Raw genomic sequence first — 20,605 nt, forward strand, 5'->3', positions numbered from 1 at the left:
ACCCTGGACTCAGACCCTGGACTCAGACCCTGGACTCAGACCCTGGACTCAGACCCTGGACTCAGGAAAATTAAAGACCAATAAAAGGTCTAAATGCAGTGTTTTTTTATTGACCATTTTCCTTCATTGACCAACGTGTTGCTTAATCTAGAACAGAAACATTTTCCCATTTCAGAGCTGGTAGTACATAAGGGAAGAGGGATACCTAGTCAGTTGAACAACTGAATGCATTCAAGCAAAATGTGTCTTCCGCATTTAACCCAACCCCACTGAATTACTTATGCTCCAAGTGTCATAAGAGACATCAGACAAGACAGGTAGACGGTGTTAGACAGACAGCCGGCTCAGAAAGGTAGACAGCAGGGTGGACAAGGCCCAAGGTAAGGGGCACAGAGGGCCGACTCAGCACGTGCCCTACATACCTCAGAGAGACACACACACACTCTTAAACACACGACACGTGGTATGAGCAAACACACACACTGCTTGGGTGTGTGTTTACACATAACATGTTCAAACGTACACACTCCATCTTATCCATCTCCACAAACCAACCAACAAGTATTTCTCTCTTTCCATCCATGGCGTGTTCTTACCTCTGACAACTTCCTCAACCGACTCAGTGGTGGTCGTGGTGGTAGTTGTCATGGCGATGTTGGAGGTGCGTTCACCACTGTCCCGTTTGTCAGTCACATCATCTTCATCCTCATCACCGTCACCGTCCTCATCCCTATTGAAGGTATCCTCATCATCCTCAGTGGTGGAAGCCCCCTGATCCGCCTGGTGAAGCATGCTGTAGGGAGGGTGGGTGTTCGTAAGTGTGTGTAGTCTGGTTGTGAAGGTTATCTGTCAAAAGTGTTTATCCACTGGTTTATGAACTTGAGTAAGCATTTAAGATTATATATGTGTGCTTAATTGTCTGTGTGTTTGTGTTTGACTGTATGCACCCGTGCTTGTGCCTTTGTGTGTGTGTGTGTGTGTGTGTGTGTGTGTGTGTGTGTGTGTGTGTGTGTGTGTGTGTGTGTGTGTGTGTGTGTGTGTGTGTGCATATGTACGCATGTGTGTATACCCGTTATCGGTGTATTCAGTCTCGGCTCCGCCCCACCACACGTCAGACTCAGTCAGCTCGACGCTCTCTGACTCGCGATGCGTGTCTGCCGGGCAACACACAAACTCCACCCCTCGGAAAAGGTCGATGCCACATGGCAACAGCATGCCGTAGTCATGGAGATTCATGGTGCGGTCTCCACAGGACTGATAATAATAGTAATTTGAAAGAATCTACACAGGTCTTTACACGCAATTACATATCTCTAGACGGTTTCCTGGTCAGGTCACATGGTCAGGAAAAAACAATCATATGAGGCAAAAAATAACCTTCTTACAATTATAGCTCTGGTTGACTCAAATTCTGTGAAATAATTGAAGGAGGGAGGATAGGATGAGAGGATTCAGGCTTGCAGGAATGGATGGATGGAGACAAAAAATTGCTGAGTGACCACAGCACAGCACACACTCTCCCAGAATATTAGAGAGAAAGGAAAGAGAACACTAGATAGATAGAGAGAACACTAGATAGATGAGAGAACACTAGATAGATGAGAGCACACTAGATAGATGAGAGAACACTAGATAGATGAGAGAACACTAGATAGATGAGAGCACACTAGATAGATGAGAGAACACTAGATAGATGAGAGAACACTAGATAGATAGAGAGAACACTAGATAGATGAGAGAACACTAGATAGATGAGAGAACACTAGATAGATGAGAGAACACTAGATAGATGAGAGAACACTAGATAGATAGAGAGCACACTAGATAGATGAGAGCACACTAGATAGATGAGAGAACACTAGATAGATGAGAGAACACTAGATAGATAGATAGATAGAACACTAGATAGATAGATAGATAGATAGATAGATAGATAGATAGATAGATAGATAGATAGAACACTAGATAGATAGAGAGAACACTAGATAGATGAGAGAACACTAGATAGATAGAGAGCTGAGAGGAGTAAATAATACGAGAGAGAGAGCGAGAGGAGGAGAGAATACTAGATAGATGGAGAGAGCAGAGAGGAGGAGAAAATAATAGAGAGAGATAGAGATAGAGAGATAAAGGGATACAAGGATAAAGAAAGATATTCAATGAGAAGGCACGGAAAGAGTACAAAGAGAAGCTCCTCATGGACAATCCAGAGACACTTTTTGCTGACTGCTACAAAAATGGAAACGTAAGCAACCTAATCTTCAACACAGACCATCCCTGGGCATGGCACACAGTGATAACAGCACACTATCCCTCTTTTAAGAGAGAGGGTATTGGTGGAGGGAGGAAAATCAGAATACTGGAAAACAAGGACCCTGAGACTGAGACCTTCTGTCAACCTGTACAAGAATGGAACGGTGGTGGTGCAGGGCAACTTCATACATTTCCAAAAGGACTTCCACAGAATCAAAGCGAGAGCACGGCAGGAGAAGCTTTCTCTTGGTGATGACTCATCCACCCCAAGCGAGTCTGATCACACCTCTTCAAACTGTCCTGCAGATGAGGATAGTCGCCCCCCCTGCACTGAACACACCCAGGTCCTACAACTGCACTGCTCATCCATCATTGATAGGATAAATTCAATGAGCTGGAGAGAGACATAGTGGAGCTCAGAGAGCTCCACACTCCAGACAGCACAGACACACAAAACAGACCAGCACGACACCTACCCCCCTACAGTACCCAGAGAGCTGAAGGTGGAGATGGCTGCCTGAGAGAGCTGGCTACACTCCGGTCTGAGGTGAGAGAACTTGAGGAGGAGAGAGAGGAACACACAGCCCAGCTAACAGCACTACAGGAGGAGGTGAGAAAGCTGAGGTGCGACAATGAACCACTCATGAGAGAGCTAGCCACCCCCCTAGAGAAGCCAACAGAACAGCCCACTTCAGACCTTGATCACAGCCTTAACAGCAGGCCCCGTTCACCCACAGGATAGCTCTCCTCACAATACCCCCACACCCACTGAGGACACAGAAAAGCCACATCATAATACACACAGGTACAAATGCCTGACAGCCCAGCAGGAAAGGGTGGCCACAGCATTGAAAAAGCCTCTTTCACTTTCCACAACACACATGTGGTTACCTCTACCTTGCTACCACGAAAACTTGGTTTTCACCCTGCCGGGACTGTGCCTCAAAACCAAATGTTTACCTGGCCCACCACTCCGACTTGGACTTGAACAGCATTTACAACCAGGTCAACCTCTACAAGGCAGCAGTCCCCACCTTTGCCAGGACCCTGAAGGACATCACCCTCAACCGCAGCCCCAGCCCCTCGCACAGGAGCAACAGAGAAACAGACACCCTGCCCAGACCAGTGAGACACCCTCCCAGAACTGCGAGAACCCCCCGGAGGACCTGCACCAAGAGGATCCACACCAAGACCACAGCACCACATCCCCATCCCAACCAGTCAACCACTATCCACACCCTATATAGGCCCCCCCAGATCACTCTTATGCCCCTTCTGCCCCCCCACCCCAACCCTGCAGCAAGGACCTCAACATGACAGCTGCACATTTGCCCAGGCTGTGAGCAGAGCAACAGGCCCAACCCCCACTAATAACCCGCCCAAGCGCCATCCTACGACCTAAGAGGTATGTATCAGATGCTCAACATGCTCTGCTCACACCTACTGTAATGGTCCGAGCCTAAATCACACGAAAACACTAGACACTATGGAACACAAAGCTTGTACTATCTCAACCTGGAATATACAAGGTCTAAGGTCATCTGACTTTGGCCAATGTCTGGAAATACAGACATTGTCATCCTACAAGAAACATGGTATTGAGGAGACGGACCCACTGGTTTCCCGCTAGGTTACAGAGAGCTGGTAGTCCAATCCATCAGGGAAGAGACTCAGGGGATATGATAATTTGGTATAGAGCAGACCTAACCCACTCTATTAAATGAGTCAAAAAGGGAACATTTTACATCTGGCTAGAAATTAATAAGGAAATGATCTCAACAGAGAAACATTTCCTCACGTGTGCTACCTATACCCCTCCCAATAGAATCCCCATACTTTAACAATGACAGCTTCTCCATCCTAGAGGGGGAGATCAACCATTTCCAGGCCCAGGGACATGTACTAGTCTGTGGCAACCTAAATGTCAGAACAGGACAAGAACCTGACACTCTTAGGACACAGGGGAGCAGACACCTACCTGGAGGTAACAGCATTCCCTCCCAAATATGCCCCCCTAGACACAACTATGACAAAAAACAACAAAAAAGGTTCACAACTCCTGCTGCTCTGTCGAACACTGGGTCTGTACATAGTCAATGGTAGGTTGAGGGGACTCTTACGGTAGGTACACCTACAGGTCATCCCTTGGCAGTATTACTGTAGATTACTTTATCACTGACCTCAACACAGTCTCTCAGAGCATTCACAGTCAGTCCAGATCACAGCAAAATCACAGTCTACTTGAACAGAGCAATATTCAATCATGAGGCATCAACGCCAAAGAAACTGCATAATATTAAGAAATGCTATAGATGGAAGGAATGTAGTGTAGAAACCTACCAAAAAACTATTAGGCAACAACAAATTAAATCCCCTTTAGACAACTTTCTGGAAAAAACGTGAAGGTGTAAACTCTGCAGTAGAAAACCTAAACAGTATATTTGATGTCTCAGCTCTCCTATGAAATCAAAACATGTAAATCAGACAACCTAAGAAAATGAACAATAATGACAAATGGTTTGTTGAAGAATGCAAAAACCTAAGAAAGAAATTTAGAAACCTATCAACCATAAACATGGAGACCCAGAAAACCGGAGCCTACGCCTTCACTATGGTGAATCACTAAAACAATATAGAAATACACTGCGGAAAAAGGAGACAGCACATCAGAAATCTGCTCAATGTAATTGAAGAATCCATAGAATCTAACCACTTCTGGAAAAAATGGAACACACTAAACAAAGAACAACCTATCCAAAACGGAGACGGATAAACCACTTCTCCAATCTTGTTGCCTCTATAACAAATAACAAACAGCAAAAACATACATGATCAAATTCAAATAAAAAAATCAACTATTAAAGACTACCAGAACCCACTGGATTCTCCAATTACATTGTATTTTGTCCAGTAGTTCATTCAAACACTCCAACCCAAAAAGGCCTGTAGTGTTGATGGTATCCTAAATGAAATGATAAACTATACAGACCACAAATTCCAATTGACATCTTCCCCAATATTTGGAACCAAAGACTGATCACCCCAATCCACAAAAGTAGAGACAAATTTGACCCCAATAACTACCGTTGGATATTCGTCAACAGCAACATTGGGAAAATCCTCCACATTATCATTAACAGCAGACCCATACATTTCCTCAGTGAAAACAATGTACTGAGCAAATGTCAAATTGGCTTTTTACTAAATTACCATACGACAGACCACGCATGTGACCCGTTTAAGGAAACTAGGTGCATGTCACAGGTCACTACTTCACAGCAGAGCCTTTTGTTTTTTTATCAAAATGTGTTTTTTGGCAGAAATACCTTCTCGATCATGTGAACTTCATGTGCCTTAATAACAAAATTGTAAGCCATCTGTAAATACAAATACAATTGTTAAATTCAAAGCCTAGTTGGTTTAGCCACAGAAAAAGTCAGCAACCTTCCCACTAACCATGCTTGGCTAAGATAATGAGTGGGCTGGACATGCCGAGAGATTAGTTTGGATTGGTCTGCCATATAGCACACTTCTGTCTATTTGAGCTGGTCAGTATGTCTAGGTAATCCTGTCTAACTCAGTTTATTTTTTAAATGTATCGCGTAGTAAAACTGCATTTTATTTATTTATTTATTTCACCTTTATTTAACCAGGTAGGCAAATTGAGAACACGTTCTCATTTACAATTGCGACCTGGCCAAGATAAAGCAAAGCAGTTCGACACATACAACAACACATAGTTACACATGGAGTAGAACAAACATACAGTCAATAATACAGTAAAAAATAAGTCTATATACAATGTGAGCAAGTGAGGTGAGATAAGGGAGTTGAAGGCAAATAAAATATATTAATAAACAAAAATATAAAAAAGGCCATGGTGGCGAAGTAAATACAATATAGCAAGTAAAAAAACACTGGAATGGTTGGTTTGCAGTGGAAGAAGGTGCAAAGTAGAGATAGAAATAATAGAGATAGAAATAATAACTTAATATCAAGTTAAAGTATACTGTTAACTAGCTAACGTTAGCTGGCTGGCTCGCTAGCTAACGTTATGTGTATGCTCTCCACTTTCTGGAAGACCGAGTTTTGAAATCAGTGGAATTAGAGTATGATAGTGAAGGAGATGGAGAAAACACCTGTCTCTGGATTACATCTTCAAACTAAGGGCAAACATGGCATCTGACAGGAGACGTGTCTAACCATGATGTATACAGGTAAGATAGTCTAGCTAGCTACATTTTCAGATATGACATGTTTCTAATTTTGATAGAAAGTGGTTTCATTACAAGTTAATGTACTGTTTGCTAGCTAACATTAGCTGGCTAGCCCACTAGCTAACGTTATGTGTATGATCTTATTCTTCGTATCTCAGACACATTTGCTTGACTAATTATAGCCTAATGTTGGCTAGCTAACATTGAACCTGATTGGTTAGCTACCTGCAGATTCATGCAGGGTAGTAACGTCATGAGTTAGGATTATGGTTCATTGTTTACATTCATTGTTTTGTTTTAACAAAATACTTATCTTAGAGTGCCAGAACACCCATTGAATATGGCCAGTGTCAGTAAACGTTGGCAAAAAAGCGTAATTAAATTGTTGCCAGCAGCACAGTTACAGTCACCAACGCTCTGGACAACATGAAAACAGCCTAACCAGCTCTACTAGGGTGAGAAAATGGTCAGAGTGGTGTGTTCTCTCATTATGTGTCTGGAAGTAGCTAGCAAGCTGGCCAATGTTAGCCAGTTAGCTTGGGTGCTTGACTGCTGTTGTGGTCAGAACCAGCTCTGCTAGGGCGAGTAATGTGCAGTGAGCTGTTATCGCTCACTTAGATGTCTGGAAGTGGTTAGCAAGTTAGCCTGGGTGCTTACCTGCTGTTAGTACAGAACGCTCGGATCAACCCTTAAAGAAATGGGTGGGGCTAAAGCTTAAGAGGGTGTGAACAATGCGGAATGGGTGTAGACAAAGAAGGGCTCTCCAATAGTAGTACCAAAACATTCAAAGGCCATTTTCTCAAAAGTGAGTTTACAACTTGATCTACTTTCAAAGCAAAATTACTTTCGTATTGTTCCTCAACTGTAGTGTATGATATACAATTTTGTAGCTCTGAGTCTCTACTACATAAGACCGATTTGTGCTGGTCGATCACATATTCACCCTGTAAACTCTAACTGACAGTCAAACAGTCTTCTCATGCTTTGTTGATTTCAAAAAAGCTTGAGACTGTATTTGGCATGAGGGTCTGTTATACAAATTGATGGTAAGGTGTTATAAAATCCATGTACACAAATAATAAGTGTGCGGTTAAAATGAGCAAAAACAAACACACATTCCTTTCCACACGGCTGTGGGGTGAGACAGGGATGCAGCTTAAGCCCCACCCTCTTCAACATATATATCAACTAATTGGCAAGGGCACTAGAACAGTCTGCAGCACCCGGCCTCACCCTACTAGAATCTGAAGTCAAATGTCTACTGTTTGCTGATAATCTGGTGCTTCTGTCCCCAACCAAGGAGGGCCTACAGCAGCACCTACATCTTCTGCACAGATTCTGTCAGACCTGGGCCTTGACAGTAAATCTCAGTAAGACAAAAATAATGGTGTTCCAAAAGTCCAGTTGCCAGGACCACAAATGCAAATTCCATCTAGACACTGTTGCCCTAGAGCACACAAACAACTATAAATACCTTGGCCTAAACATCAACGCTACAGGTAACTTCCACAAAGCTGTGAACAATCTGAGAGAGAAGGCAAGAGGGGCCTTCTACGCCATCAAAAGGAACATCAAATTCAACATACTAATTATGATCTAGCTAAAAAATACTTTAATCGGTTATGATTGTGAGGTCTGGGGTCCACTCACTAACCAGAAATTTACAAAAAAATGGGACAAACACCAAATTGAGACTCTGCATTCAGAATTCTGCAAAAATATCCTCATGTACAATGTAAAAGACCAAATAATACATGCAGAGCAGAATTAGGCTGATACACGCTAATTATCCAAATCCAGAAAAAAAAGCTGTTAAATTCTACAACCACCTAAAAGGAAGCGATTCCCAAACCTTCCACAACAAAGCCTTCATCTATAGAGAGATGAACCTGGAGAAGAGTCCCCTAAGCAAGCTGGTCCTGAGGCTCTGTCAAAAAACACAAACAGACCCCACAGAGCCCCAGGAAAGAAACACAATTAGACCCAACCAAATCATGAGAAAACAAAAAGATAATTACTTGACACATTGGAAAGAATTAACAAAACATCTGAGCAAACTAGAATGGTATTTGGCCCTTAACAGAGGGTACACAGTGGCAGAAAACCTGACCACTGTGACTGACCCAAAATGAATGAAAGCGTTAACTATGTACAGACCCAGTGAGCACAGCCTTGCCATTGAGAAAGGCTGCCATAGCCTGTCTTTTCTTGAGAGCCAGATCTGCCTATGTGCATACTGCCCACAAAATGAGGTGGAAACTGAGCTGCATTTCCTAACCTCCTACCAAATGTATGACCCTATTAGAGACATAGTTCCCCCAGATTACACAGACTTGTTGCCACAAGAAAAAGGCAACCAGTGAAGAACAAACACCATTGTAAATACAACACATATTTATGTTGATTTATTTTCCCTTTGTACTTGAACTATTTGCACATCGTTACAACACTGTATATAGCCACATGACATTTGAAATGTCTCTATTCCTTTGGAACTTTTTTGAGTGTAATGTTTACTGTTCATTTTAGATTGTTTATTCCACTTTTGTTTATTATCTATTTCACTTGCTTTGGCAATGTAAACATGTTTCCCATGCCAACAAAGCTCTTTGAATTGAATTGAGAGAGAGAACTAGATAGAGAACGAGAGAGATAGGAGGAGATAATACTAGATAGATATAGGAGAGAGATAGAAGAGGAGAGAATACGAGAGAGATAGCGAGAGAATACGAGAGAGGGGAAACTGGGGAAGAGAGACTGGGGAAGAACATACCTGAACACAACAGAATGGTGTGAAAATGAAGTGAAAAGCATGTGTCCTCACCTCTTTAGCCACGGTGTGCCAGTGCAGATGGCTCTCACACATGTCCATTCTCTCCTGGTGCAGGAACTTGCACTTATCAGGAACCAGCAGCGCATCACTCACAAACTCCCCAACTGCAAAACATACACAGATTACGGAGTCTCTCACACACACTCAAGCACACACACATACACAGCTTACCCAGGCAGCGGTAGGGCACCACGATGTGTGTGTGACTGCGACACTGCTTGCGTCCCTTCTTGCACCAGTTCTGGATGCTGACTGGCTGGTTGGCCTCCACCACGTTTGTGCTCTGGAGCTCAGGGTACACCTGGGGAAGGAGCAGGGTTCAATGAGTGTCCAAGACTTCACACAGTTGTTTTGTATTGGTGTAATATTCACGACATTTACCTCAGATCTGCCTTGTTTATCTTTCTCGCCCTAATTTCATTCCGGTTCCACCCCTATATCTTCCACTCTCCTTATACCTTTCTTTATTTCTCTTTTTCCTACCGCTCACCCTTTCCTCTCTCTGCCACCGTTCCCTCCCTCCCTCCCTCCCTCCCTTCCTCCCTCTCCTCCAACCTCCTGGCAGTACTGCAGGATGCCCTCCTTGGTTCCGATGCAGCTCTTGGTGCCGGAGGGGTCCGGCTCCCACTTGCCACTCTGGACGTTGACGTGCATGTTGAGCTTCCCACAGAACATGGCTACCTGGGGCTCCGCTAGCAGAGCCACTGAGTCATCAGATGGCACCTGGAGGGATGGAGGAGAGAGACCAAAAGAGATGGTAGATGGTGGGAGGAGCGAGGGAAGATAGAGGGAGTAAGGAGAGGGAGAGAGGGATGGTAGATGAAGGAATAGAGGACATAGCAATGACCGGGGAGGAGAGGGGGTACAGAGGGAGGAAGGATGGTGAAATTACTATAATTACAGTTTTAAAACTTTATTTACACTTGAAGTGCACTCAAAAGCTAAAGTGACTCAAAACACAGAAATGTATTCATTCCCACGTTGCAGCTGAGATCAGGTCAATCCGGCTGTAGCTTTCATAATTTCCTCTTATAACACACACCACCGTAAGCGAGGTCACACACTACTTGAGATAATGTTACCCTCTCTCTCTCACACACACACACTCTCATACACACACACACACACACACACACACACAAAAACACATTTCCACTCTCCCAACACAGCATAAAGGACTAATATGCTTTGAGGGTCACAGCCTCTGTGAATCATTGTGTAATGCCACATTTCAGTTATGATTAAAAAAGCATTAACACTACTCTAAGCCACTTAGCAAGGCCGGCTGGCCGGAGCAATCTACTAAATCACTGACAGGCAAACAGGCAACAGCACTGAGAACTGTGCCTACAGTGTATGTTTATGTGACTATGTGCTTGTATGAGCTCTTGTGTTTGTGTCCTGAGTGAATGGGGAGTGTTGTTCATATAGGAAAGTACGAGCTCAGAAGCATTAGGTGAGAAAGAGCGAGAAAAAGAGAAAGAGAGAAATATAGAATGTGTGCAAGAGGGAACATCAGACACAGACAGATAGCGCTAGAAAATGTGTGTGTGTGTGTGTGTCAGAGAGGGAGGTGGAAACAGAGAACTATATAAAGATAGATCCACTTTGTCTATCCCTTAGTGTTTAGTTTATACCTTTTTACCCCCCCCTTCTAACTGAGCTAAACACAAAGCATTCTGGGATCGTTTTTCATTCCGTGATGCAATCGGAGGAAGTTTCATTGTAGCTGGCCGTCTAGCTCTCCTTTTCGTCTTGCGCACATCCGAAAGTACAGATGCTGCAAACTACCAAACAGGATCCTGCTGCCATTCTGCTGGTAAATTACCAAAGCAAAGATGGTGCTGTTTGCCTTTGAAAAAACTAGGCCTTAGTTATTTCTGCAGCCTGTAGTGTAGCAGATTATGATTAATAATAACCACATAAACTTGGGAAAATCTGCTACAGCTTTTATCCCCATATTCATGGTTGCCATTTCGTATGCAATACATGTGTTATAGAAGCACACGTTGTCCTTTTATGCAGCAGTTAAACAGTTCTCAGTAGATGCTGTTGTTGGTGTATTTTTATTTATTTTACCTTTATTTATGACCTAACACCCTGTGGAGTTCAGGGAGTGTGCTTTTCTCTCACTAGGTGCTCGTTGCATGATACCTGCAGGGAAGCTCTTTGACACTGCCGGTTAACTGTGTCTTTTCTTTTTTTTATGTCTTGTGCGTGCGTGGGTGTATCCGTGAGTGTGTGCGTTTAATTTTAAGGGACCCTGATGGAACATGGCTGACACGAGGAACACAATCATGAATCATAGCTATCATCTTACAATGTGCCTGAATGGAAGTTGATATTATGAGGAGGTGGTGGCATGCCAGAAACAACTGATGCGATGGGGAGAAGGTAGCATTTCCAAGATGGTGTCTCACTCTCAACAGCAATGCTGTTGGCATGGCAACAGAAAGACACAGCATCAGCAGGGTTGCAGGTGGTAGAGGTTCCTAGAATCTTAACTCTTGATGAAATGAAGTGAATTAAGACACACTATCTACACTGAACAAAAATATAAACCCAACATGTAAAGTGTTGGTCCCATGTTTCATGAGCTGAAATAAAAGATCCCAGAAATTTTCCATATGCACAAAAACTGTATTTCTATAAAATGTTGTGCACACATTTGTTTACATCCCTGTTAGCAAGCATCCCTCCTTTGCCAAGATAATCAATCCACCTGAAAGGTGTGGCATATCAATAAGCTGATTAAAGAGCATGATCATTACACAGGTGCACCTTGTGCTGAGGACAATAAAAGGCCTGTTTTGTCACAAGTTTTGAGGGAGCATACAATTGGCATGCTGACGCAGGAATGTCCACCAGAGCTGTTGCCAGATAATTGAATGTTCATTTCTCTACCATAAGCTGCCTCCAACGTTGTTTTAGACAATTTGGCAGTACGTCCAACCGGCCTCACAACCGCAGACCATGTGTATGGCCTCGTGTGGGTGAGCGGTTTGCTGATGTCAAAGTTGTGAACAGAGTTCCCCATCACATGGTGGCGGTGGGACTATGGTATGGGCAGGCATAAACTATGGACAACAAACACAATTGCAATTTGAATGCACAGAAATACAGTGACTAGTTCCTGAGGCCCATTGTGAGGCCCATTTGTTTTAAGGTATCTGTGACCAACAGATGCATATCTGTATTCTCAGTTATGAGAAATCCATAGATTAGGGCCTAATGTATTTATTTCAATTGACTGATTCCCTCATATGAACTGTAACATATGAAATTGTTGCATGTTGCGTTTATATTTTTGTTCAGTATAGATTTGTCAGGCCTGAGTCAGCACATTGAACTAGGTTACGGTGCTGGTCAACGCTCTGTGTAGGAATTTAAGAACGAGGGGAGAGGAGAAAGCCATGTAACAGTAGTGTAGCTGGGACAAAGATAGTACTGTAACTACACTTTGGCCATGGTACGTAACAGACTAGCCTGCTTTTAGTCACTCAACATTTATACAGTAGGCTATGTGACAGCCAGGTAGTAAAACAATCCCAAGAAAAGTCCTTGTTATTGACGGGGTCAGTTTCAACAGGAGTAACAGAAACCACATTCCACAATGTTAGGACCTTGGGAGTGTCTGTTATGCTTAGGAAAGAGGATGCTTGTGTTTATGTAGCTTGCCTTGTTCCAACCCTGCCTAGATGTTATATGATACCTGCCACTGGCTGACTGGCACTACGGTACCAACTAACATTTACTAGCTAGCTAGGTGACAGTTGACTTCAGGTCCCATTGTCTCAGGGAAGGTGACATCCCCAGGAGAGGCTGCACTATAGCAGAGAGTAAGAACCACTTCTCTTTGACCTCCTCTTCTCTGCCGTAATCCCAGCAGCTGAGACATCCAGTGTGTTCCGCAGCAATGAAGCATGTTACTACTCTGTGTCAGTTTTCAGTATTATACTCCCTCCCAGCCTCTCACCAGCACTTTTCACCCTGAAGCCAACCCTACACACCACTAGAGCGAGAAGTTGACCTGTCACTCTGGAGACAAGTTGACCCGAGGTGTCAGAGAACCCTTATGAAAAAAAAGCATGAATTTCACGTGAACACATTTGATCTCATGTGATTTAATTTGATAACATGTGAAGCAACATGTGACAACATCAAACTACACATGACATGTGAGCACGTCAGAACATGATCTCATCTGAAATTAATGTGAAAACATGGGGACACAATTTAAATATGTTATAACATCAAACTACACCTGCCAACATGTGAAAACACAATCTCAAGTGAAATAAATGTGACAACATTCTGACGCTAAATTTCAACATGTGATACAATGACACTGCAAATGTGAAAACTAAGGTGTCAAATGTAATTTAGAACATTTTACTTTGAAAGGCACAATTGACATTCATTCACTTTTAACAGTCATGGTCCACTACATGTTTTGTCTAATTCCCAGTTTGTTCTAGGGATGTCCCCAAGGACATTTGTAGAGCTTTGTGTCATGGTCCCTTGGTTTTTGTCTAGTTTCAGTGCAAATATGGTAAATCTACAACTAGATATTGTATTTTTACAGATACATTTAGGTGTTAATGGACAGTGTGCGGATTACTTCGGACTCAACCTCACTTGGGATTTTAACTCACAAACTCTTGGATGCTAGCTACCTGAAGTTCCTGCTGTGCACCAGGACTGTAGACATACTGGAGATTGTCAAGAATACATTTCTGCTAGTTGCAGTAAAAATTAAGTAACTATATACAACAACTTGAAGGTGTGATTTCTATAAAATGCCTTCACTGACTTCTGTTGACAACATGCACATCACTTACACATACTGTAAAAGGCGTGGCTTATTTGAGGTGTGGTTTCAGCTAGCTCTTTTTGGTCTCCCATAAAAGGGAATGTCATCCCAGTTAATGTTCTCTGTTCATAAACTTTAAAGATTGTTTTTCATGAAATTGTTTGATATTGATCTACATTGATAAAGTTTCATTATAAAGCTACTGGTCCCCTCTCGTGTCAAACACTTGGACTCAGGAGGTGGAATTATTAAGGGAATAAAGAGGCATCACCCTAACTTTCATTTTAATACACTAATCGTAACATGATATTGTCTTACCTAATTTAAATAAGTACTGTTTTGAAACCAACATCAGAGAAGGAATTTGGAGAAGGGTGTGGTTTATATAGCTAGTTAGCTACTCTACTGGTGCCAAAATCTACCTCTAGGGTGTCAGCAAATATAATACAAATTGTACCTTATTCAACTATGGCAAAGATACTTAAATGTTTCCCCTTTCATCTGTGTCTGGTGTAGTTACTGGCTAGCTAGGTCTTCATCTGTGTCTGATGTTAGCTAGTTACTGGCTAGCTAGGTCTTCATATGTGTCTGGTATTAGCTAGTTACTGGCTAGCTGGGTCTTAGGCCAGCATGGAACAAAAGGCGGGTAAGGGTCATACAAAACTCTGACAGTTGTCAGGTCAACTGTGAACTGCATAGCAAGAGATATGCCAAATGGGAGATGTATAAAACATTGACATCATTGATGCAATGTTAATTTTTTTATAACACATTTTGTACCCCTTTTTCTCCCCAATTGGTAGTCACAGTCTTGTCCCACCACTGCAACTCCTGTTCCCACTCAGGAGAGGTGCAGTTCGAGAGCAATGCATCCTCCGAAACACAACCCTGCCAAGCCACACTGCTTCTTGACACACTGCTCACTTAACCCGGACGGAAGCCACGCCAATGTGTCAGAGGAAACACCTTCCAACTGGGTCAGCATGCATGCACCCTGCCCGCCACAGGAATTGCTAGAGTCCAATGGGACAAGGACATCCCGGGCAGCCAAACCCTCCCCTAACCCGGACGACGCTGGGCCAATTGTACACCGCCTCATGGGTCTCCCGGTTGCGGCCGGCTGCAACACAGCGCAGGATCAAACCTGGATCTGTAGTGAAGCCTCTATAGCACTGCGATGCTGTGCCTTAGACTGCTGCGCCACTCAGGCGGCCACTCATTGATGCAATTTTTATGTTGTTTGAGTATCTCCAAATTAGCTTGAGATGATTTTACTGCAACACTGCATCCAAGTTGCTTGACACAGGCATTTCAAAGAGCCAAGGCAAGCTCATGTTCCCCACCCACTTAGTCTGTATTTTTAAACTTCTTGGTAGTTAGCCATGAGAGAAATGTATTATTTATTTTTGGTGACATTCTAGTCACTCAAAAGTCTATATCACATGGAAATCAGAATGATATCATGGCTTTAGAAGCTTCTGATAGGCTAATTTACATAATTTGAGTCAATTGGAGGTATACCTGTGGATGTATTTCAAGGCCTACCTTCAAACTCAGTGCCTCTTTGCTTGACATCATGGGAAAATCTAAAGAAATCAGCCAAGACCTCGGAAAAATAATTGTAGACCTCCACAAGTCTGGTTCATCCTTGGGAGCAATTTCCAAACGGCTGAAGGTACCACATAGTATACAAGTATAAAGACCATGGGACCACACAGCCGTCATACCGCTCAGGAGATTAACGTACTTTGGTGCGAATCAATCCCAGAACAACAGCAAAGGACCTTGTGAAGATGCTGGAGGAAACAGGTACAAAAGTATCTATATTCACAGTAAAACGAGTTCTATATCAACATAACCTGAAAGGCTGCTCAGCAAGGATGCCATCTATTTTGTAAAGTGCACCCGTCCCTCCTGCAGCAAAGCACCCCCACAACATGATGCTGCCACCCCCGTGCTTCACAGTTGGATGGTGTTCTTCGGCTTGCAAGCCTCCCCCTTTTTCCTCCAAACATAACGATGGTCATTATGGCCAAACAGTTATATTTTTGTTTCATCAGACCCCAGGCCATTTACAGCAATGACCTGGGGAATAGCTACAGGGGAGAGGAGGGGGGATGAATGAGCCAATTGGATGCTGGAGATGATTAGGTGGCCATGATGGTAAACATCCCATCCAACCTACACATGTCCCCAATCACTGCCCAGGAGCGTTGGGATATATTTTTATTATACTTTTACATTTTGTATTACCCCCTTTTTCTCCCCAATTTCATGGTATCCAATTGTTAGTAGTTACTATCTTGTCTCATCGCTACAACTCCCGTACGGGCTCGGGAGAGACGAAGGTCGAAAGCCTTGCGTCCTCCGAAACACAACCCAACCAAGCCGCACTGCTTCTTAACACAGCGCGCATCCAACTCGGAAGCCAGCTGCACCAATGTGTCGGAGGAAACAGCGTGCACCTGGCGACCTTGGTTAGCGTGCACTGCGCCCGGCCTGCCACAGGAGTCGCTGGTGCGCGATGAGACAAGGACATCCCTACCGGCCAAACCCTCCCTAAATCGGACGACGCTAGGCCAATTGTGCGTCGCCCCACGGACCTCCCGGTCGCGGCCGGCTGCGACAGAGCCTGGGCGCGAACCCAGAGTCTCTGATGGCACAGCTAGCGCTGTGATGCAGTGCCCTAGACCACTGCGCCACCCGGGAGGCCAGGGATATATTTTTAGACCAAAAGAAAGAGTGCCTCCTACTGGCCCTCCAACACCACTTGCAGCAGCATCTGGTCCCCCATCCAGGGATCAACCAGGACCAACCCAGCTTAGCGACAAGCGAGCAGTGGGATGCAAGGTGGTATGCAGCTGGCTAAAAAGTTCCTGTGAACAAGCTGCAATTAAGATACTTGAAAATGTGCAGACCTTGACCATTACAAGTACTTACAAGGATTACTGAACTGACAATGTCCATAGAGATGCTCAACCCTTATCAACATAACAATAAAACCACTTCAACTGGTACAACATTTCCACTGACGGTTGGAACAAATACAACATATTTTAAACCATGCCCCAAATGAGACCCCACCAGCAGAGGCCTCACAAGTCCTCAACTGGCAGCTTCATTAAATAGTATCCGCAAAAACACCAGTCTCAACGTCAACAGTGAAGAGACGACTCCAGGATGCTGGCCTTCTAGGCAGAGTTCCTCTGTCCAGTGTCTGTTCTTTTGCCCATCTTAATATTTTATTTTTATTGGCCAGTCTGAGATATGGCTTTTTCTTTGCAACTCTGCCTAGAAGGCCAGCATGGTAATGCAAAACACATTCAATAAATAAAGGCGGTTGGCAGGCATAGGCTAGTTTTACGGTTTTATTAAGCAACACCCAGAATTCTCCATCCATATCCCACAAGCAACCAGTCTGGCTCGAGCTGTTGGCTTCACCCCAATCATGACCTCTAACCTTGCCACAACATCAACTGCCACCACAACCTCCACCTCCACCCCCAGCACCCACACTCACCTAATAATCCCCAGTTTACATTGGCTCATTCATCCCCCTCCTCTCCCCTGTAACTATTCCCCAGGTCGTTGCTGCAAATGAGAACGTGTTCTCAGTCAACTTACCTGGTAAAATAACGGTAAAATAAATAAATAAAATAAAACATGTCTCCAGTGACCTTGCTCTGAATGTTGGTTAGAAAAAACATCAGCACTAATTTTAGGAAATATATAGTAGCATATATAGTGATTAGAAATAATTGTTTTTGAACCAATACTCACAAGTTCTTGTTGTTTATTTGTTTGTTTGTTTGTTTTTGTTAAAAGTACCAGTTCTACAACAAACAGCAGCAGAGGTCATATTGGAGTTGTCCCCCATGCCAAGGAGACAGGAGGCATAGCCTGGGAAAAGAAAGGCTGAGTCGGCTACAGTCCTGACAGCCTCACTTCACAAGGTTCCTGGAGGACAAGGCAATAAAAACTAAGAGAGAAGGGAAAGCAAAGGGAGAAAGAAACCAGTGACACGGAAGAAAGCTGTGGCGCCACTGAAAAAGTTTGTTCCAGGTTCCAAAACCACAACAAACACCCTAAAAGAAGTGGATGCCGAAGGCTTGTTCTGTAACAAGCTCTTCTCTGTTACCGGTGGGGTCTGGATACGGCATGAACAGTATCAGAGGTGGGCTCACGAGCTATGCTCAAATTTAATTGGGTGGGATTAATTTGTGACCTCAGTGTCAATAAAAAAAAATAGAAAATGCCATTGTGTTAAATGATTGTCATTTGTTAAAGTCCAATGATTTTTTTTTTTTTTTTTTAATCTATATTACAAACTATTGAAAACCGTTTGCTCTTGAACTTTATTTTAAAGGCTGCTTGGATTTAAAATCTTGCTTTATTCAAATGATAATGAGTTTAGTTTAACTGTACATAATGGAGTGTAAGGAAAAGGTAAAAGAAGAAAAATAATGATGTGCAGGTGAGGTAAAAAAAAAAGGGACACTTCTGTGAAACCCTATGGCTTAATCTTCTATTGCGGTAACCATCATCCACCTACCATCTTTTTTTCAAAAAGTGTTCAATTAGACATTGATCTGGGGGGGGGGGGTGTAAACCTAATTATCTTGTTTGTTTATCAGGTCTAAACGAAAATCTGCTCTATATTCTACAGAATGCTCACACACCCTTGTAAAATACCAGATCTGCATACACGTAGGCTACACCTGTAAAACAAACGCAATCGCACAATAAAGGCCCTATCATCTTCGTTTAGATATTTGGAAGGCTAAAATAGTGGTCTATCAGAAGAAAAACTGAACAAACATGCTTGTGTAATTCTGAGCCCCTTTAATCTACAGTGCCAAACTGTCAATCCAGTGTCGTTGACAACTATAAATGTAGTCCAAATAGGTCTAAAAAATAATAGGTTTAGTCAGGTTTTTTGCTTTACGCATTATGATATTCTATTCCACAATTAGGCTGACAGAGATTAAAAAACAAGCTTCTTCTCGCCACTACGCAGGCCGCAATGATCAGAAAAATAGTGGTTGGAACAAGATGGAAAAGGAATGTAGCCTAATCGCAATAAAATCTATGGCGTTGACGCGTATGGTGTCTTAAAACCATTGTAGGCTATCAACGTCATTTCAAACATTTTTTTAATGTATCCAAACAAATGCAATCTTGATTCAACCTTGGTCTGAATTCCGTTATTTCCACTCCTGTTTTTGCACCCGTATCCTCCGCTGCTACAGTGAGGGGAAATACCTTATGAAGGCTCCAGTTTCCTCCCTTTTACTTACCTCCGATGTCAGCGTCAAGGTCGCCACCCATAACAACAGAAATGCTGTTCGCTCGACCATGCCGTTGACCCTAAATCAGTTCTGTCCAATCTCTTGAAAATATTCAGATATATCCGTTAGTATGAGCCTCTATCTCGTCCCCGTGCACCCCCGTTTGGCTACGGTGCGTGTTACGAGCATAGGATGATGGAGAGCGACAACGAGGCTGGCCAGCTGCTCCAAAGCCTGTCACCTGACCGGGCCGCGAGAAAGTACTATGGGAAGAAACTAGTGTGGGGGAAGAAACTAGTGTGGGGGAAGAGGGGGGTGGGTGGCAGCTCCTATTGTGAAGTACTGTAGGGTAATAGGTGAGGATTGAGATGTATAATACAGCAATAAGGCCCGAGGGGGTGTGGTATATGGCAGCTCCTATTGGGAAGTACTGTAGAGTAATAGGTGAGGGTTGAGATGTATAATTAAGCAATACGGCCCAAGGGGGTGTGGTATATGGCCAATATGCAGGCCAGTCAAATTCTTCCACAAGATCTCAACATACCATTTCTGTATAGACCTCACTTTTGTGCACGGGGGATTTGTCATGCTGAAACAGGAAACTGTTGCCACGATGTTGGAAGCACAGAATCATCTAGAATGTCATTGTATGCTGTAGTATCAAGATTTCCCTTCACTGGAACTAAGGGGCCTTGCCCGAACCATGAAATACAGTCCCAGACTGTTATTCTTCCTCCATCAAACTTTACAGTTGGTACTATACATTGGGCCAGGTAGCGTTTCTCCTGGCATCCGCCAAACCCAGATTCGTCTGTCAGACTGCCAGATGGTCACGTGTGATTCATCACTCCAGAGAATGCGTTTCCCCTGCTCCAGAGCTTTACACCACTGCAGCCAACACTTGGCATTGCGCATGGTGATCTTAGGCTTGTGTGCTCCAGACGAACAGTTCTTGTGCTGACCGTGGTTCCAAAGGCTATTTGGAACTCATTAGTGAGTGCTGCAACCAGCACTCAGCGGTCCCTTTCTGTGAGCTTGTGTGGCCTACCACTTCGCGGCTGAGCCATTGTTGCTCCTAGAGGTTTCCACTTCACAATAACAGCATTTACAGTTGACCGGGGCAGCTCTAGCAGGGCAGGATACAGTATATACATATGAGATTAGATACGTAACATTCTTAAAGTGGCGTTATTAAAGTGAC

The 20,605-nt window shown here is 43.5% G+C and overlaps 1 protein-coding gene across 1 annotated transcript in view; it reads right to left on the minus strand.

Moving 5' to 3' along the window:
- LOC129816791 (amyloid-beta A4 protein-like) overlaps positions 1 to 19,651 on the minus strand; it is a 29,136-nt gene extending 9,485 nt beyond the window's left edge. Inside the window, exons 1-6 of the mRNA XM_055871683.1 lie at positions 19,414 to 19,651; positions 9,859 to 10,026; positions 9,475 to 9,604; positions 9,295 to 9,407; positions 1,070 to 1,254; positions 597 to 793 (exon numbers count right to left, since the gene is read on the minus strand). Coding sequence (XP_055727658.1) covers positions 597 to 793; positions 1,070 to 1,254; positions 9,295 to 9,407; positions 9,475 to 9,604; positions 9,859 to 10,026; positions 19,414 to 19,473 — 853 coding nt within the window. The 5' untranslated portion in view covers positions 19,474 to 19,651. The remainder of the gene's footprint in view (positions 1 to 596; positions 794 to 1,069; positions 1,255 to 9,294; positions 9,408 to 9,474; positions 9,605 to 9,858; positions 10,027 to 19,413) is intronic.
- Between the last annotated feature and the right edge of the window lie 954 nt (positions 19,652 to 20,605).

Source organism: Salvelinus fontinalis, chromosome 19 (genome assembly GCF_029448725.1).
Source record: "Salvelinus fontinalis isolate EN_2023a chromosome 19, ASM2944872v1, whole genome shotgun sequence".
Classification (NCBI taxonomy): Eukaryota; Metazoa; Chordata; class Actinopteri; order Salmoniformes; family Salmonidae; genus Salvelinus; species Salvelinus fontinalis.